This window comes from Toxotes jaculatrix, chromosome 9 (genome assembly GCF_017976425.1).
Source record: "Toxotes jaculatrix isolate fToxJac2 chromosome 9, fToxJac2.pri, whole genome shotgun sequence".
Taxonomy (NCBI): domain Eukaryota; kingdom Metazoa; phylum Chordata; class Actinopteri; family Toxotidae; genus Toxotes; species Toxotes jaculatrix.
This window is the reverse complement of record NC_054402.1, coordinates 9,409,208-9,428,503: the sequence shown is the minus strand read 5'-3', so window position 1 is coordinate 9,428,503 and position 19,296 is coordinate 9,409,208. Positions and strand designations below refer to the sequence as shown.

Below are 19,296 nucleotides of genomic sequence, written 5' to 3'. Positions count from 1 at the left end.
TAACATGAATTCTACAGACAAACTGCGATCAGACTGACCTGCAGTTTGACAGACTCTGGCAGCTTCATCTGGAGCAATCCTTCCTCCAGACCCTCCTCCTCGTCTTTTGCCTCCGCCTCCACTGCTTCTGCCTCCTTCTCCTCCTCTGCTTTCTCTCCATCCACTTTTTCTCCTTTGGCCTCTCCCTCCTTCTCCCCTCCCTCTCCTTCCTCCTTAGGTTCAGCCTCTTCCTCCTTATGCTCTCCTTTCCCGACATCTTTCGGCTCCTCCTCTTCCTCATCACCAACCCCTTCGTCCTCAAGCTCGGCCTCAGCTCCCTCGTCCATTTCCTCCTTCGCGTCCTCACTTTCTCCTCCTGCTGCTCCATCCTCCTCAGCTTTCTCTCCCTCTTCCTCCTCCTTACCGCTGAAAACGTTGGGATCAATCATCTTGAGGATGTGCTTGGTGTCCTCGTCGTTGAAGATACCCATAATGAGCAATGTACTTATTAGTTTCAGGATTGGGACAAAGTGGAACTCCACACTGCCTCCTACTGGATCCCGCATGGCCTGGCTGCCATCCAGCACAGCTTCAGTTAACATGCTAATCGCCCTTGTCTTCAGGTCCTGCGGAGGAAAGATAAAAATACGCAAAATGTAACTTAAATTTTATAGCAATTTTGCACCAATGCAATCTGTCTGTTGCTTCTTACTTGTAGAGGGAACTCAGGACTAAGGGTGTACAGATCAGGGTCCGTGCCGACAAAGTTGATGGATGAGAAATGCAGCTTGGGCCGCAAGCAGGTGTTGAGGCCAACACCGGGGAGAGAATAGGCCTTCTTTGTATCAGGATAGAGATGGATGCTGAGAGTCTCTTCAGTCATGGGGACGATAAACTCCCTGTTGGTGCCAAGGCGTGCCCGTTTGGCAGACTCCAGGTGGATGCTGATGAGCAGGTCGTAGTAGCCGCTGCGGAGAGGTCCAGGCAGGTAGGTGTTCTCGATGGCGTAGAAAAGCTGGGATTCATCTACATGGCTGCACAGGGCATGAGCCACTCTGTTATTGCCAAGTGCACACACAGCGCAGTATAGCATGAGGGTGTGATAGTGGAACTTCATCAGATCCTGACGCTCCGACAGCTCCAGGATGTCAATACACCTGAGAGGAAAAAAAAAAGCAGACTCAAAGATCAATACTGAATAGGCAACTCTGACAAGCGTGGCAAATAATAAATAATTCTTACATATACATTTTCTCCCCCTCAAACTAATGTTAAATTTTTTGTGGCAAAAAAAAAACACAAATTTGAAAATCAGACAGAAGAAGGATACAGAGCCAAAATATCATTGTGATTTATACAATTACTGTGATTAAACTTTTTTTAAATATCAGGGGGTTAGTGAATCTGCTGCTAACCTATAAATTCTTCACCAAAACTCATCACTTGCAATGCAGCACAGGAAGTTGCTGGGAATCAATTACTAACTGCCTGCTGGAGCTACCGTCTCTGACCTGTTCTCCTCTGGGATGTGTAGGGCCATCATGATGAGAGGTTCAGTACATTCCACCATCCAGCCCAGCCTCTCGCTCACTCTGCCCACCTCCGGGTTGAGGAAGTGATTGGGCATACGACTCCAGATAACGGGGGTCAGCATCTGGACATCCAGCCTGGGAGGGCACTGGGGGACTGGATTCTTACGCTCGCTGCGGAACATGGCTGCTGAGATGGGCATGATGTTCTGATATGAGAGAGACAGAGACGGAGACAGAGGAGGGGAGGTTTAAACAGTCAGAGAGAGAAGAAAAATTAGACAAAGCAGACAACTGGATTTGAAAAAGGTTAGGAAGCAATAGATGGTGGAAGTTAACATGAAAACCAGGCATTTAGGCAAACAAAGGAAATAAAAGCATGAGGCTGACATCCCTATCATTCACTGTCACTGTTAACAAAGACTCCAGCCAGCACTCCAGCTCAAATTACTTCTGCTTTTCATGAGCAAAAGAAGTTTCTGACCTTGAGTTTACCCAGTTCCAGCTGCAACATGTTCTGACTGGAGGGCTGAACAAAGACGGCAGGGAAGAGCTTGGTGTTGGGCTCCACCTGAAATAAAACACCTCTGGCTTTACAGCTCCACAGTAACATAACTCACAGACAAAACACTGATAAAAACACACACACACACACAACCTATACCAACCTATAACGTGTAGAATATACTTACCTGGTAGAACGTGTTTATCTCCTTTCCATTGGCTGTAAAGGTCATGAGGCCCGTTGCCAGGTCGACCAGACAGCCAATCACCATGTCCTCCTGGCTGAAGCGGGTCTGCTGATTACTGACCAGGTCCCCTCCCCACACCATGTAACAGTTACTGTGCTTCATACTGCAAAGAAACAGCAAACACACCTCTACGCTAAATCTTATCAACTCATTTTTTTTAAATACAGCAGCTGAAAAATTATGAGACAATATCAAAGCAACCAACTCTTACTATGTTAACATGCATTTTTAGAGGATTTGTTGCCCTGGCAGCAGTTTATACAACGTAATTTTTACCTTGAAAGGTATATGTGGGTGTCACTTTGAATTTTTGGATAATGTGGCATAATGGAAACATACAAAGGGGGAAAACAAGGGGACCAAGTATCGAATCTTGGAAAAAACTGCAGGAAATAAAAGAGTCAAGCTCCTTATTTCTTCATTATAGTCTGGATAATCAGCTGCAAGAAACAGGTTGGTGATGAAAACCACCATTTTCATGTGGGAAAGACTAACCTGTCGTGTATGTTGCCTTTGTCATCGCCCACAGTAACAGTGACACAGCGCACTTTGGAGAGATCAAAGTTTGGATCATACTGGTGGTAGTCAGGCGTGACCCAGCCAACCCACACACCAGAGGGCTCCTGACCAGCAAAGATCCTCACAGAGTAATAATACTGAAAACAGAAAAAGATAAGTAAGAAAACAAGACCATTACAAGAAGAAAATACATGAAACATCTAAAAGCAGCAATACTATAATAATTTTAGTAGTATGATGCAAATTCCCATTAAGTGCTATAAATCTAGCATTAACAGAGGATGGTGTTTAGCTCACAGTGGTGGTATTTAGGATGATCTCAGGGTCATCTCTGTCATCAGGGACCACGTCTTCCACCAAACGTGGCACCGTTGGAGGTGCAGGAGGAGGGGCAAGAGGTGTCATGGCAGCCTTCTTAGCTTTGGAGAAAAATCTAATATACGCAGGAGACAACATACATGTTAGGAGTTTGCTTCACAACAAGATCAGTTAAACTTTACAGCTTCGCTAACCAAATTTACTCACTGCTAAAAATATTGAGTTTTTTCCTCTCCTTTAAAGAGAAAATCTGCCACACTTACCCGCGTTTCTTTCCCTTTTCTGACACCGTGTCCTTTTCATTTTCCACAGAGATTTCCTTAGGTACAGACGGCTCCTTCTTTTCCTCCTCCTGCTCCTTGCGGCTGGCAGACTTCTTCAGAACTTCAAACTCAGAGTCGGGCTCCACCACGACCACTTCCTCCTCTGGGATGGTGAGGGCTCGGGTGAGAGGGGTGGTGCCTGCTGGGATCTTGAAGGTCTCGTGGAACTGGACAGGCATGCTGAGTCTGAGGAACATCATATCGGTGTTGGCATTCTGTGAGCCAAAAGTCTTATGCGTCAGCTTCAGACAGGGGGCACTATCCACAGTCCCATCCACACGGGAGACCTGAGAGGCAACATGTACAAAGAAAAATAAATGATCTAGTTCTAAAGGTGTAGCTTCATCATACATTTAAAGCATCACTGAGTAGGTACCTCAATATGATTGTGATCAGTGGGCACAGGTACAAACTGGGGCAAACTTTTGCTGAACCACATGGTAATGTCCCGCTTCATATTGATGGCGAAAGGTTCAAATCCTTCCTGCAGGCCACAGATGGCAAAGTAGCGCAGGCTGCTGACATTCTGACCGAGATTAATCCTTCCGACCTGAGACAAGCCCAGGGCACACACTGGGATAAAGCCTAAAGGGTAAAACCAGAGGAAAGTTAGTGGTAAAAGTATTTTTTATATGCTTTTAAAGTTTTATACAAAGAAGAAGAAAAAAAAGTTTTATGCCAACAGATTTTAGTGCTGCTAATGCTGATCAAATAAGGTCAAATCACCATTATCTCTTACCTTCTCCAATCTCAATGTCCTTGAAAGCCATCTCCGAGCCCGAGTCACTGATCAACATTTCCCCATTGAGTGTGAACATAATGTTCATCTCCGTAAGGTCAATCATACAACCAACTACATCACCAGACTGCCACTGGCGACCAAATGGTTCATTGCCGATGTGCCATCTTTGAGCCTGGAATGGGTTATATTAATAAATAATGTGAAAAACACAACTTACAACAATTTACATTAAAAAAAAAAAATCAAAGACAATCATGTCTTTGACTTGTCTTGGATTTCTGCATATTTCAGACTCAGATTTCTAAGTTCTAACCGACTGAATGCTGGCTTGACTTTCTCCTACCTATCTAAAAATTAATTTCATAAATCCATATCTCAAACAAAAAGTTTGAAAAGAAATCTACACAACTTACTACCTATTTTGACAAAGTTAAGCACTTGATAAAACTGGACCGACACCGATTTAACTAAGATGAACCTAAAAGATGTGAACTGACCTTATTGCCATTAAAGACGTAGGCCAGTTCATCTGCTCCCAGTTCAGTGTCAGAGCGAACATTAGGACGTGCCCAGCCCACTCTCATCTCCCCCGTGGTCACTGCCTCAAACTCAAAGTACCACTTCCCCTGGGTGACAGCGTACGACTTCTCAGCCCTGAAAATTCGTACCTTGTCCCCACGGATGTTCTCAAGGCCATGGCCAGCTGCAAGGGGAGAAGGAAAGATGACTAAGATTAAGAACATTGGAGATATTGTTGATGTCCTTGATGGGTTTAGAATTTGACTTACTGCTCTCCTGATCTGGAGGTTCAATGTTGTAACCATAGCCAATGAGGGTGCGGACAGCATTGTTAACACTGTCTCGGTTGGTTTTCTTAGTTCTCTCATCCAGCAGGTTGTAAGGTACCAGACGAGGGTTGCGCTTATTTACGATGTCCTGCAAAGTATAACAGAATACAACTTTATGTAACATTTAAGAAAAAAATACACAAAGGGTGAGAGCAATCAGCCACAACATTAAAACCAGTTACCAGTGTTGGTGTAAATTGGTGTAGATGTACACAGTGTTAAGTCAGAAAATCTGGTTAATATAAACAAACTCACCAGAGAAGGATCGGAAAATGGTTACCTGCACAATACTGTAGGTCCATCCTTGTCGTACCCGGTCCCTTGCCCAAACATTATGCCCATTTTCTGCCAGCTTTTCTACAAGCTGGTTCTGGTTTGGTGTCAGTTTGACATGGCTGAGGTCAAGGGGGGCAGGCTTGTATCCATTAGTCATCACATAGCTAGAGAAGAGACCACAGACCATATTTAGATCTACATAACAGATAAAGCAGACATTTAGTTAATATAGACAGAGCTGTCTTTGTCTCCATACGTCTTGGGCAGCTTGATCTTCTTGAGATTCTCTTCTGCTTTCTCGTCACCCATACCAACGTGACAACCCAGCGCCAGGAGAGTCCTGTGGGATAACAAGGATACAGATATCAACCGTGTCCAAGGACATAAAATTCCTCCTCCCACCATGAGACCTCTCAGACTGAAACCTCTACAAAATCTCATCACCAACGCACTTGAGAGTCTCGCCAGACATCTGCAGGTTGTAATTCCTCTCTGGCTCAGGAAGACTCTGGAAGTCCACCAGACAAGGATGGAGTTTCTTGTTGTCATCCCTGAACTGTGGAGGAAGGCAATAGTAGGTTACTCACAGGTTTGAAAAAAAAAAACAAACAAACAAACAAAACAACAACCATTTAACTTACAGTGTGTTTTGTTTGCCTCTATATTAAACAATGAACTAAGTCTGGTGTTTATTATAAAATGAATACATAGCATTTTGTAATATTTCTGATATTAATCAAGAGCTTCAAATCATCTAAATCTGAGGTTGTCAAATCAATATTCCTATGGGCCGACTGGTGCTTCTGTATTGCAGTGCTGACTCCATACTCACAGTCCCATAGGTCCAGCCCTGCTCAATACGAGTGACAGCCCAGAGCTCGTGAATATTCTCTGCCAGCTTCTCTCGGATACGCTCCAAATGGGGTGGCAACACAATCTATACAGCAAGGGAAAGTCAGCAAACAAAAAAATAACACAGCACGTGATTTTATGACATGTTCAAAGTCTGACTTTAGGTTTCGGGTTTTACCTGAATGGTGTCCACGGGGCAGGGGGTGAACGAGGTGTGGGTGAGGGACAGGGTGGGACCCAGCAGGTTGCGCACGCCATTAAAGTCATGCTTGTACTCCTTGATGGGTTCAATACGCATCCTCTCTCTGGGCAGCAGAGCCTCATAGCACGGGGCATAGCCAGGCGGGGGCATGAACTTGAAGTCTCCATGACGACCACCAAGAAGAAACCGAGCCCTGAGGTGCCAGAAACAGAGTCAATCCTAGTCTTTATCTATTTGCCAGAGAGATCTTTATATACTACTAAAGTACTTTATGGCAACAGCATCTTGATCTTTATAAGACTCATAATAAAGAAAACATGGATTGAATTTCTGTGCCAGTCTCTTAGCCTGTGTTTTCCTCCCTGCTCTCATCAGTCGATTTACCATAAGCCCCATCTCAGCACTGTCAAGGATCATTACACGCAGCAGCTGTAAAATCTCTTTTGGGGGACAAGACACTAGGTTTTAGAGGGATTATTTGGGAAATGATTTAAAAGTATTTAAACGAATATATTGAATAAAAACTAAAATAATTAATAGTCATGAAAAATAACGAACTGTTTGAAGTCAAATTTGTCATCTTACTCATTTACATTACATCATTTTAAAAGCAGACAACCACGTGAGAGACTAGTAAATTAACCTCTGCCCCTGCATCATTAATTCACTGTAATACTGGTTAAAGATGCAAAAGTTAGAGAAACATGCAAATTGATTGACTCACTTCACTCCAGCAGAGAAGCTGATGACAGGAAAGAAGAGGCCATCGACATTGAAGTTTTCAAACATGCCCTGAACTGGGTGGCCATTGATACGGAAGGAGATACTGGGCACGCTCAGATCCAGACAGCAGCTGACCACATCATCAGCAGCGAGGGTGTGTGCACTGGGCGAAGCCACCTGACGGGCTACAGTACCTGAACCGCAGAGCAAAGGAAACCATTTAACAAGACACAGAGCGTCATGGTAAATCATATCGTGAACAAGTTAGGGGAATCTCTTTACCTGACCACAGGTGCAGTCCATCAAAGCCGTAAGAGTACAGGTCATCTCCCACGCCGTTTCCTCCCCAGCCTTCACCTCCTCCAGGGTAGGGGCTGTAGCCCTCGGTCATGGCCCAGCCCACACGTAGATGTGAAGCCTGTGCTGTCACAAAGGGTTCCACATAGTCTACCATCATCTCAAAGTACCACTTCTTATACTGCGTGGATCCCTCACACGTACCCAGGAAGATGTTGGGCCTTACGCTGAGCACAGAAGACGCAAGAAATCTCATTAACTTTTACAAACAACAGCAACTATCAATCTATCTCCTGCATTATAGAACAGCTCAACAGCAGTTCAAGTACCTGGTGGCATAGTTTACAATGTTGGTCTGCAGCAAGAGCTCACGTCCCGGAAGCAGATTTTCAGTGATGAGGTTCTGGTTGGACCTCACAGCTACACCATTACACACACAAAGAGAGCGCAAGACATCCAGGACCTAGAGGCAGAACCGAGACAGGCATACAAAACTAAATGTTTATATGAGGCAAAACACTATTTCAGGATGCTACAACCTTCCACACCACCACCTGCTAAAGTGTGTGTAATGTAGGAAAACCTGCCAGCTGGACCCAATTCATTTGCTGCCAGCTGATGTTAACTTCCCACCCTTTTCCTAGCAATGAGAAAAAGACAAACCTTATGGTTCCTTCCATGCTTGTCCAGGAGAGAGATGATAGATTTAATGTGGTTCTCCTGGATGATGTTCAGAACCTCAGGGCTTTCAATTAGCACACAGTACAGCACCTCAAGAATACCTGAATGTAAAGAGGAGGAATATGACAATTTTCTTTAAAAATTTGTGCATGAATAGAAAAAAAAGTAATATTGCAAGTAATTTAAGACAATTAATAACATGATTGAAATGAAAAAAAGAAGCTAAAAAATAATGACATAAAATGCTGCTAATTAAAATCAGTAGGAAAATGTTCACCCATAAACTATTTTTCTAATCATGTTTGGTTTTCAGCCTGTACATTAGCTGACATAGATTTGTGCCTGAGGATCTCATAAGCTCACTGCAGTTCAAAAGCTTAAGCTGTATCTAATTCCTACAGCAGATCCAGCCAACCCTTAACAGCAATTAGTCAATTCTAAAGAAGAACTCTAATTTCTGAGAGGTGGGTGTATCAGTGAATGAGTGAGGCACATCTCATACCGGAGGAGGCCTCCAGACGGTCCAGCTTGCTGACCAGCCAGTCCAGGTTGTCACAGAACAACGCACAATTAGAGCGGTTCCCCCTGATTAGAGAGGCTGTTCAGTGGAGACACAGAAAGTGAAATGATGTTGCTTTCGTCAGCAAAGGCATAATTTAATTCTACTGTAATGTATTTTCAGAGTTTATAGTGGTTCATCTACCCAGTAGCTCATAAAGGAGGTTGACAATCTCCTTCCAGGACTCTGCAGCTTCCTCCCCGGCAAATTCAGAAAAGTGAGCAGCAGTGTTGTACACATTCAGGCGGTCGATGCACTCCAGTACGATGGTGATCATTCCCTGATAATGAAAAGAGAGATACAGGGACAGGGAAGGTTATGCATACATTATCATTCTGTTTCTTGTTGGACAGGTGCCTTGCTCAGGGGCACCACGGCCATGGTCGGCCATGTCAAAAGTGCAAGCTCCCCTTTGCATAGTGAATTTATTTAGAGGTACAGGCAGTAAAAAAAAAAAAAAAAAAAAAAAAAAAATCAATAAATATAGAAAGTCTGAGCATGTGTGAGGCTGAGCAGGCAGCATGCAGATTACCTCCTCTTGGAAGAGGTTCTGCCGGTTGCGGAGGGAGCGGAGCTTGGTCTGTTTCTCCTCGTGCTCCAGTTCCTCCTCAGGTGGACGAAAGTAGAAGATGAGATCCTGAAGCGAGAGGATGACCCCCTCCAGAGGGAGCGACACAGACCCTGGTGACTTGTTCTTCCCACTCAGAGAATCCAATCCCCTGGAAGAAGACAAGCAACAAATCAGCCTAAAAATTTTAAACATATTTTTCAGATCAAAATATGTATGTACTATGCAAGTACCCTAATAAAACAAGATCATACTGAAATACTGAAGATGACAGGTAAGTTTTAGGTCAGTTTTTTATGAACATCACTACATCCTGTCAGGGCCTGAATTTTCTTCTCACCTCCCCACACTTTAAAATGCCCTTACTTGATGAACTGCCTGAAGAGGCCGGTGGTGCTGTAAATCATTCGAGCAGCCTGAGACTCTTCAGTCTGGGAGCGGGACACAGTTAGGGCATCGTCCATGTGACCCTCCTGATGCAGAATGACCTGGAGACACAGAAAATATAATTATATTACAGATGATATCCCCCAGTTCTTTCTGTCCTTCTTCTACAGGGCCTGTATTTTGATCATTTTTTAATACCTTTCTCTTCATCATTCCCAAACGAGCAGCTTTAGCATCCAGGGCCGCATATGTGAGCCACAGGCCTGTGGACACATGCTGGACGAAGCACATGGACTCTCCATACTTAATCTCCGGAATGCCCATCCCCTCAACATCGCGCTTCTGAGCCACCTCCACCTTCTCCTGCTCAGGGGAACCAGAAGGAAAGAAGGGGTGATAGAAAAAAAAAATCATGCAGAGTTCAGTGAGCAAAATAATCAAAAAACAAGAGTCCAGAGAAACTCAGTCTATAAATTCTGACCTTTGAAACACGGAAGCAGAAAGCAGATAATTTGGTGTTGGCCTTCTCTGGGTCGACCACCAACAGGCCCTTTTCTTCATCCAGACACAGGTACCGGCCTGTGGTGATATGGCGGATACGGAAGGACTGCCCCCACTTCATGTGGCTGCCGCTCCAGCTGCAGGCAGAGAGCAGGAAAAAATACAATTAAAAACAAAGTCTCTTAAGTTCTACTATATAATAATATAAATAATAATAAACCGACAACAAGCATTATGCGACACAAATTTCATGTTCATTATGTAAATTACTTAAGGGGACAATCACCTGATTCTGAGAGGCTCCAGCCTCCACAAAGATCGAGCCTGACTGCACACAGCACCGCCTTCATAGTGAGCCATCCTGTAGCAAAGTCAGGGCAGACACATAGACGGTCATATGGTATAAGATCAGCAAGAACACTTTGCTGCTCAGAACTGTTCTGCTTCCTCTTCCTCTCACCTGCGCTTTTCTTCTCCTTCCTCTGGTGTAGCGATGGCCAGACACTCGTCCATATGCCCGTGGAAAAGCCTTAGGACATGACCACCTGTCAGAAACCCTAAGAAGACGAACACACACAACAGTGAGCGTGTGTATAGTTTGATAGTACCAAGTATCAAACCCTGAAATACCCTCTTATTTACTTTATATGCTCACATTGATACTCTGAAATACAACTATAAAATGTGTAGATCATCTACACATATCTGTGTATGCTTGTACATGTGTGTGTGTGTGTTTATGAACTGTGTGTTTTCAGCAGCAACAAAGGCCACAATCATAAAGCTTTGGAAAATGCGTAAAGCAGGATTGTACCCTCAGCTAGTTCACATCCTGAACTGATTGGGTTCATGTTCCACAGAGTCTGCATGAAGGAAGCATCCACCATCAGATCTCCACTGGCGTAGGACAGGTGCTGAGGGCAGAAAAAGATAGCAAGGATTCAGTTTAGCCAAACTTCTGTCTAAATCCTCCATTGTGTCACAGCAAAGTGGACAGAGTTCGAGGAGTCTTACCAGGTATCTCTCAGAGGACACACTGACGAGGATGAGGTCGTCACCCACCCTGACCTTTTCACCTTCTGACCTTTGCTTAGAGGCTGGGTGAATGGTCCACCAACATGCCTCGCCTGCAAGAAGAGGAAGCAACTACCTAAAATTCCCTATGGAGGCTGACATTGATATGTTCACTCCAAAAATCTTTAAGCTAAAAACAAAAACTGTTAACTTACAACATACTATTCCATCATAATAAGGTTTCTATTTCTAAGTTAATCTATAAAATCAGTGTGTTTATAGTATGTAGAAAACTGATCTCCAAGTTTGGTTATACCGGTGGAATCCTCCTGTAAGCCCACGTCGAAGGCCAACTTGTCTGTGAGTGAGCGAGATGTAGTCAAACAGCTCAGGTACTGGGGAGAAAGTTTTTATTCAGGACATGACCACAACTTTGCCAAAATGCAGATACAAGTTTTGCGTTCAACTATGGTTAACAAACTGGTAAAAGCCATTCTTACCATGCTTGAATGGTGGTGTCTCAGGAGGATGGCATGACCGTACAGTAAGGTACGATGGCCTCCACCTTGGGACGACTGCCGTGGAAGAAGACAGAAAAATGTTTAAGAGACCAATAGACTTCAAATATACCCTGATCAGAAGAGGAGGAAAACACTTTTTAACTTTTGAAAACAGTTTTTTTAATTCTATATTGTAATTAGCACCCTGTGTTGAATTAAACATAGAAGTAGAAAACACAAAAAGAAGAAAACACAAAAAGAAACACATTATTAACAAAGCAGGGATGAGATACTGCTGTAACTAGGACGATAATATGACATACACCATCATTTTCAGAGGTTTCACAATGGGGTGACTGAAAAAGTTTGGCACAATGCAAAACAAACTTAAAACTCTGAATCCAGTCACCACAGATTACAATCTCACACAAAGGCAAACACATTAAAACATCCTACCTTTTCTCAGCATCCAGCAAGGATGCAACAAGAAAACACAATTACTGTGGCAGTTGCAGATATATTAGCCAAAACAACAATTTAGTTCAGCTAATAGGAAGATTTTGCTAAGCCTTTGTGTAGAGTTAAGTACCCATAATCCACTGGGACGAGGCAGGGGCAGGTATGTCAAGTGGTAGCATTATACCATTAGCCCCAGTCCACATTAGCACTAGGCTTGGTTAGGACAGGTGGTCGTGTGTGTGTGTGTTTGTGTTAAGAGGGAAACAGGCTTGTCCAGAGCTCTGGGGGTGTCTGGTTTCTCCATCCACCCCTGACAGAGGTGGGTAGGAACTTCCACTGGGATGCATGCCATGCTATTCTCATCCGCCTGTTCACCATTAGAATGGTCTGGCTCATCCACATCTTCCAACTCATGTAAGCCCAGGAACTACCCAAACTAACCTCGGTAATGCAGCTAATAAAATGTTGCAACTAAAGCGCCTCTCTTAAAGACAGCTAAAGTTCCACTAAGCTCAGCCAGATGAAGTTCCATTCATCTGCCTTTAAAAAACTGAAATGTGATACTGAGATTTTCTGTCTGTTTTGATAACCTACTGATGACTAAGATTTGTGGAAGCTTTTGTTCGATGGTAAAAGAATATTATCATTTTATCTTGGTTTTAACAACAAGGTACTAAAATTTAATTGCCTGGTAGACTGGTATACAAAACTAACTTAGCTTATGGACAAAAATTACATCACCATGTTTTTCAAGAGATTAAAAAAAAAAGGAAAATAACTGAACTGAAAGCTGGTGGAACAAAGGCTAGAAAAAGGTTAGATGTGCATTACAATTTCAGCTCTCTACATCCTGGGTTTATAGATACCGATCACCAAAGAATGCCTTCTGATCTGGTTAGTGTGAATTATTATCACACATATCATCATTCATGTGATATTAAATACTATACACTGTTGCACGTACGTCCCCTGAACTTGCCTCAGATTCTTTTCTAACATATCCCAGAGTGCTTGTTGACAACCCCATCCACTTATTGCAATCAGCTATAGGTGGAGACGATAGCACTTGTAACATAATAAAGGCACAAAAGTGAGTTACACACCAAGAACACAATAAGTATTGTGGCTGCCTTACATTCTGGTTGGTTGAGAGCCTGAAATGTGAACTTCTAAGATGGATTTCTCACTATATGATTTTGATGCTGAACCGAGAGCCTATAAAAGCTTGGTGGAACTGAAATAGAAAAAATATTCCACCAAACAACACATTTTATCCAAATTAAACTTTTATATATTGTATAGTGGAGATTTCTGTGTCTAAGCCAAGTCAGATGAGGTTTGTAATCAGACAAGCCTTATGAGAACAAACGCTGTATAAAAAGGGGAACAGAAATTTGCTTAATGTCATCAAAGACTTACAAAGAACAATGCGCTGAAACAAAAGGAACAACATCAAGCAAGGCAAGGTAATATTTATGATAAGAGAATGAGGGAAAATGTGCTTGTGCTATTTCTGAATGAAATGCAAATGAGTGATGCATAGTGACACTTGGCTAAGTCTGATCGTCTAAGGTAGCTGATTTGATCATAACAGATACAGCTGTAATTAGAAGAAAAAAGTACATAAAAAACTTAAAATGCAGATTCTGCCAATTTTAGTCAAAGTAATCAAATATTTTAATAAAGTTTCATTTTTTTATCTTAAAAGTAACAATTAAGTTTTTAGTAGATAAAAAACTGCTCAGTATAAAAGAAAACTATAAAGATACTGGACTTGTTTACTTGGACCACATTAGTTTCTGATGAATTAATAATAGATGCTCAGAGCAATCACCACCTCAGGATGAGGGCTAAACAGATATGAATCGAAACGTGAACGATACAGCACTATTTCATTTAATAGGACATCCAGTGGGCAACAGGACAGGAACGAGGACAGCTGCCAGACTGGTTGGGACACAAGTTACAGGAAATAAGACACGTTAACAGACATACCCATTTGTCCAAATCGACTGTCTGCTTGGCAGTGAGCAAGAAGGGAAGGGGAGGGGTTGTGTCAGATAGGAAGTAAAAAAAATCATAATAAAATAAAAGCAGATAAGCTCTCACCAAACCGCATGAGATGCGTTTTGGTGAAACTCAAAGCCAAATTTGGCTGATTGGCAGACTTGGACTTTCTGCCATCAGCTGAATCTGCCAATCAACCAAATCCATATGTAAACAAAGAGGTGACCCCACCAAAAAAAGCCAGGACTGCATCCTGATATCAAATCCTAATTAATAGACAAATCTTTTAATACTAGGCAGGTAATTAATGTTTTGGTGGTGTTTCACATTGTGTTAGTAAATATAATTCTAAAAACAAGCATACATTTTCAACTGCTATCATTTGTGAAACTGAATAAAAATGTGTCACATATATGAGCTGGGTAAGCAGATTAAAGATGATAAAAAATGTCTTTATCTTTCAGGAAATGTTTTGTTTCCCTCTTACCATTAGTCACATGAGAGGATCAGTAACATATATATGAGCCCAAAAACAGAAAAAGAGCCAGTACCTGTTTAGCCTAGACTGGATTCAGAGGAAAACAGCCTCTGAAACAATTTGTCTTCAAATTCCAAAACAGTCCTATTTGCATGTTACATCTTGTTAGACAGCAGGCTCATCAGAGGGTTTTGTTCAGAGTTTCACAAGAGTCCAAAGCTGCCAACTTCTGCTTCTGAGATGCAGCTGTTATTGTCACGCTCCAAAGCGTAGGCTAGATTGTGTTGAACGTTATCCCACAAAAGACACAAGATACAACATGTAAAAAAGACAGTTTTGTAATTTTTGGAAGGCACTTTTGCTGGACCTTCCAGTCTAAACACCTCTTTGTAACATACTAGATGAGATTAGACTGGTGTTAATTTTATTATGTAACTGAGTAAGACAGAAAATGTACATATTTCCAAAAATGTCACTGCGTCCCTCTCAGTAACAGGTATTGGGGAATAACAAACTAAAAGAAAACTGTATACCTAAGCAAATCAACACAATCAGATTATATTTCACACCAGAAGCTGAAATTGAAGAATTATGTCCTGTGACAGTGAGGGCAGGAGATAAGAAGAGTAGAAGAACACTACATTTATTTTTTCTTCTTCTTTTTTTTTTTTTTTATAAATTAGCCAGAAATGATGGGGACAAACCTCTCTAGTCCATGCCTCTACCATATACCATTCATAAGTTCTCTGAAGTATCTACTTGATCTCTCACATCTCAAAAAGAAAAAAAAAATTAAGTCTCATTTCTTTACGTCTGTTTTTGACTCCTACCTCGGTCATCTCCACCGTGTTGGCCAGCATCTCCTGCAGAGCACGAACTGACAGGGACTGCTCCAGAATGAAGGTACATATGGCCAGGTCCGGGGGTACATTCTTCAAATGTGTACACAACACAGAGGTAGAACAAAGTTACTAAAACAAGAACAGAACAAGCAAAAGGGAAGAAGGGTACCAGCATCTTACCTGAGCATTGGATGTGGTTTCTAGGAAGCAGAGACGGTTCCCAAAGCCCTCGCAGGACAGACATAGCTTAATCTGCTGCTCCTTCAGGACTGAGGCAGTGCACTGCAGAACAACCTGGTCATCCTGTACCCAATACACAAACAAAGAGTTAAGGACACACTTATTTCCCAACCTTTCACTTACACATTATTTTATGCTCACGCTACCAGTTAACCCTTTTTAACCTGAACCAAATCATTTTTTTCCCACATATTTTTCTAAATACAGAGATGTCTTAGCTGTATCCCTCAAAATTAGAAATGTAAAAAAGTTGCACAAAATAACTTTACACCACAATAAATTTATTTTGCGTGTATTCATTGGTTAGTTTTTGAGATACACTCAAATTTATAAACTAAGACAAAAACGAAACGAACACCTGCTATCTGGATTATACTATTGTTTATTGTGTGCGCTGTTTATGGATTTTTTGCGACTTTTCACTGGTTTTCTGCCCACCCACTCGTGGAAGAGAACAGCTCTCCGAGACATGTTTAAAGTTTGATATGTAAGTGTTACTCCTCCGGTTTAATATGCAAAAAGAATTATTGCTCTATCTTATGTGGTTGCAGTTTTACCTGCATTTAAAATTTGATAGGCAAATGAGATCGGTTTAACCCCCTTAAAGATCGCCGGCACTCCCGTCAGTTTAAGGGGGTTAAGGCTTTCAACCACACACTTGTTTCACTTAGATCTGATTTCCTCTGCTGGTTGACCCTGCTATTCCTGCTTTTTTCATCTTTTTGTAAAAAGAGGAAAAAAGGAAGAATTAAAAATAATTAAAGAATAATCAAAAAACAAAACTATCTTGACAAATGATGAAGACAAAAACTGACCCTTTATTGACTATAGTCACATGCTTTGCAAGTACAAAAGAAGAAAACTTGCCCACTCCACTAAAATAAGTACACTACCCTAAAACACTTACTTTTACTATAAATCATTAAAACTTTAATACTTCCATAATACTTTAATACACTAATGCTCACATTTTTGCAAATCACAGTGTACCATTTTTAATGCAACTTCTTACTTTTCAGGTAGTCATTGTGTGAGGAGCATACCATAGTGGCTATGAAAGCTGTAGGAAGGAGACTCAAGACACCGTGTCCAGACATTACAAATGGTGATTTATTTACAAAATGTGGCACAGAGCTTAACATGAAACCAATGATACACACAAACAATCAAACAATCAAACAATCAAAAAAGCTAACTGAACAGTTAGCCTAGCTTAGCCTAGCTTAGCCTAGCTTAGCCTAGCTTTGCCAAGCTTTACCAAGCTTTGCCAAGCTTTGGCTCAGCCTGGCTCTGTCTAACTTACCCTAGCTTTGGCTCAGTCTACCTTAGCCTACCATAGCCTACCTTAACCTAGCTTAGCCTAGCTCAGCCTAGCTTAGCCTAGCTTAGCCAAGTCAAAATTCAACTCATAGTAACTCATAAGATTACTTATCTTAACATCAGATGAACACAACCACACTCTGAGGTCCAACCCCCACAAAAGCCAAAAGCAACTGCTTAAATAGTCCCTTCCATCAGTAGGAATTAATCTGGGCTGTACCATAACTGCTCACCATACCTCTCCTGAAAACAGGTAAGTGATAAATTTCATTTAATTTTCTCCAACCTTCAAGTGGAAACACTACAATTTACCCTATAACATATATTGTGACCATCCATACGAAAACCACAATCTACATATATGCTAAATAACATTCACTTAATCTACATTATCTCCCCCTCATACTTGGTCTATCCCACTGACACCACTGAGGATGTCACTCTGTGTATAAAGACAGGAAGTGTTTGGGCACCTCCTCCTTATGTCCCTGGAGCAGGGAGCACAAGGTGGGTATGTGGTAAGTTACAAAGGAAGGAAGTTATTAACTTATGAGACACACATGAAACATATGAATTGATCCAATAAAAAATAACTAAACTTAACAATATTGTCTGTGTTTTACTTTAACCAGCAATGATGATAGTATGTGAACTGTGACTAAATAGAACACACACCGCCCCCCCAAAAAAACTATACAAAAAAAAAAAAAAAAAGTGACAGTATGTGTCTACAGGCTACAGATCAATGAAGGAGCTATGGCTGAAACAAACAAACAATCCAGAATGGTTAAATTATTAACATGCACTTTAACAATCCAAGGGTGAAAAAGGGGGACAAATGGAGTGTTCTCACCCACAATTTTTCATTAATTTCCAGACTATATGAACATCAGTTAGCAAAGTCTTGAGATTTGTTTTGATTATATATCACAGTAAATGTTAATACTGCATTAGATTCTATCAAAGTTATGTCAATGAACAATAAAACTAACATTTTTCAATTTAAACTTAAACTGCACTGCTACACAGTAAAGGAGCTTTGGAAAATAATATAGTCATGTCTGCTGTGATGGACTACACAACTAAAGAAAGAGCCTCCTCATAGATGTTCATATCATATCTAAATGAATGAGAACCACTGGGTGCCTGCTAAGTATTCTGAAGCTCTCTGACTTTTAAGGCAGGTGTCTGTAATCTGTACACAATTTATAGTTAACAAGAAAAAACTGTCAAAGCCACTGATAGGGTCTCTTGAATGGCCACTTGAGGGGTCGCACAATAGGTACACGCAACTCCATTCCACACACAGAATGCTAGCAGACAGTAATTTGTTGCCCCTCGTCAATGCCTGGACCCTCCAGAGAGTGGTGTAAATACAGCAATAAACACCCCCCCCCCCCCTCTGTGAAACCCACACCTGACACTCCACATTCTCAGCTGCTCCTTCTACTCAGTCATTATGCAAGAGGAGCAATCACTTAACCTGACTGATATTCCTCTCTACAGTTCTGGACAGATTCTTGACTTTTCTCCCCTCTTGTCTAACATCTAATGAATCATTCTGTCTTCTCGTTCTTGACCTGCTCGCGGTCCGGCCCTGGTGATTCTGTGCCGCCGACGTGTCAGGACTGTTCAGGATTATAGGCAGGCAGTTTAAAGTGAGTCTGAGGGCAGCACAGGAGTTTGCATGTCTGTGTTTATGGCACATAGCAGAAAAGTGGAAAGTGATGCAGATCAGTGACCTCATAACATCTACTCCTCTCTCATATCCAGAGGCCCCTAGTGTTTCTTTGGCTGAAGAGTGTCCCCTCTTCCTTTGGCTGGGCTATCATCTATCTCGCCTCAGCCTAGAAATGTCTCCTCTGTCCTGTCCTCGCGTTCCCTGCTTTGCACTCCAGAAAGTGGAGCAATGTGCCCTTTCTCCTTCACTGCAGACAGGAGCAACACCACTCAATTTGCAACTCAAGTGTTACTAAAACTATATACAGACAATGAAAACGTGACTTTTTAGCAAAGTAAGTGAATCTCAGGTATCACAAAATAGAAATCAAGTTCTCAATCATGTTAGAACAAAATGCTGAAATGTCCTGTACAAAAACAATACCTTCAACTCACACCACTTCAAAGCTAAGCTTCAGACTATAATAGCTATATGCAGTACTATGACATGGAACTTAGTTTATCAAGGAAGACAATAGATTACTGTTCTGAATCCGAGCATCACTACAGAGAAGTTGTAAGGTCACAGAAAAAAAGGCACGCTGAAATGGGCTGAGCAAGGGTAAAATGGGTTAAATTGGCCATGTTTTGAGGACAGTGCATACAGACTCAGACTGCAGTCCCCATTAAGTAAAAAGGGCTGAGCTAGTGGGTGTCTAAA

At 41.9% G+C, this 19,296-nt stretch overlaps 1 protein-coding gene across 6 annotated transcripts in view; it reads right to left on the bottom strand.

Annotated features, from left to right (window-relative positions):
* ryr1b (ryanodine receptor 1b (skeletal)) overlaps nt 1-19,296 on the bottom strand; it is a 64,967-nt gene that overhangs the window by 33,607 nt on the left and 12,064 nt on the right. For all 6 annotated transcript variants that reach the window (XM_041045633.1, XM_041045637.1, XM_041045638.1 and 3 more), the window contains exons 2-36: nt 15,537-15,659; nt 15,345-15,446; nt 11,571-11,645; nt 11,387-11,465; nt 11,071-11,183; nt 10,871-10,970; nt 10,517-10,613; nt 10,343-10,417; nt 10,037-10,193; nt 9,754-9,918; nt 9,535-9,656; nt 9,133-9,319; nt 8,745-8,880; nt 8,544-8,639; nt 8,024-8,142; nt 7,690-7,823; nt 7,346-7,587; nt 7,065-7,257; nt 6,317-6,533; nt 6,119-6,223; nt 5,739-5,842; nt 5,543-5,626; nt 5,291-5,450; nt 4,951-5,098; nt 4,660-4,865; nt 4,160-4,334; nt 3,797-4,005; nt 3,361-3,707; nt 3,077-3,212; nt 2,756-2,916; nt 2,201-2,363; nt 1,993-2,079; nt 1,491-1,717; nt 692-1,136; nt 39-605 (exon numbers count right to left, since the gene is read on the bottom strand). In XM_041045633.1, the coding sequence (XP_040901567.1) occupies nt 39-605; nt 692-1,136; nt 1,491-1,717; nt 1,993-2,079; nt 2,201-2,363; nt 2,756-2,916; nt 3,077-3,212; nt 3,361-3,707; nt 3,797-4,005; nt 4,160-4,334; nt 4,660-4,865; nt 4,951-5,098; nt 5,291-5,450; nt 5,543-5,626; nt 5,739-5,842; nt 6,119-6,223; nt 6,317-6,533; nt 7,065-7,257; nt 7,346-7,587; nt 7,690-7,823; nt 8,024-8,142; nt 8,544-8,639; nt 8,745-8,880; nt 9,133-9,319; nt 9,535-9,656; nt 9,754-9,918; nt 10,037-10,193; nt 10,343-10,417; nt 10,517-10,613; nt 10,871-10,970; nt 11,071-11,183; nt 11,387-11,465; nt 11,571-11,645; nt 15,345-15,446; nt 15,537-15,659 (5,856 nt within the window). The remainder of the gene's footprint in view (nt 1-38; nt 606-691; nt 1,137-1,490; nt 1,718-1,992; nt 2,080-2,200; nt 2,364-2,755; nt 2,917-3,076; nt 3,213-3,360; nt 3,708-3,796; nt 4,006-4,159; nt 4,335-4,659; nt 4,866-4,950; nt 5,099-5,290; nt 5,451-5,542; nt 5,627-5,738; nt 5,843-6,118; nt 6,224-6,316; nt 6,534-7,064; nt 7,258-7,345; nt 7,588-7,689; nt 7,824-8,023; nt 8,143-8,543; nt 8,640-8,744; nt 8,881-9,132; nt 9,320-9,534; nt 9,657-9,753; nt 9,919-10,036; nt 10,194-10,342; nt 10,418-10,516; nt 10,614-10,870; nt 10,971-11,070; nt 11,184-11,386; nt 11,466-11,570; nt 11,646-15,344; nt 15,447-15,536; nt 15,660-19,296) is intronic.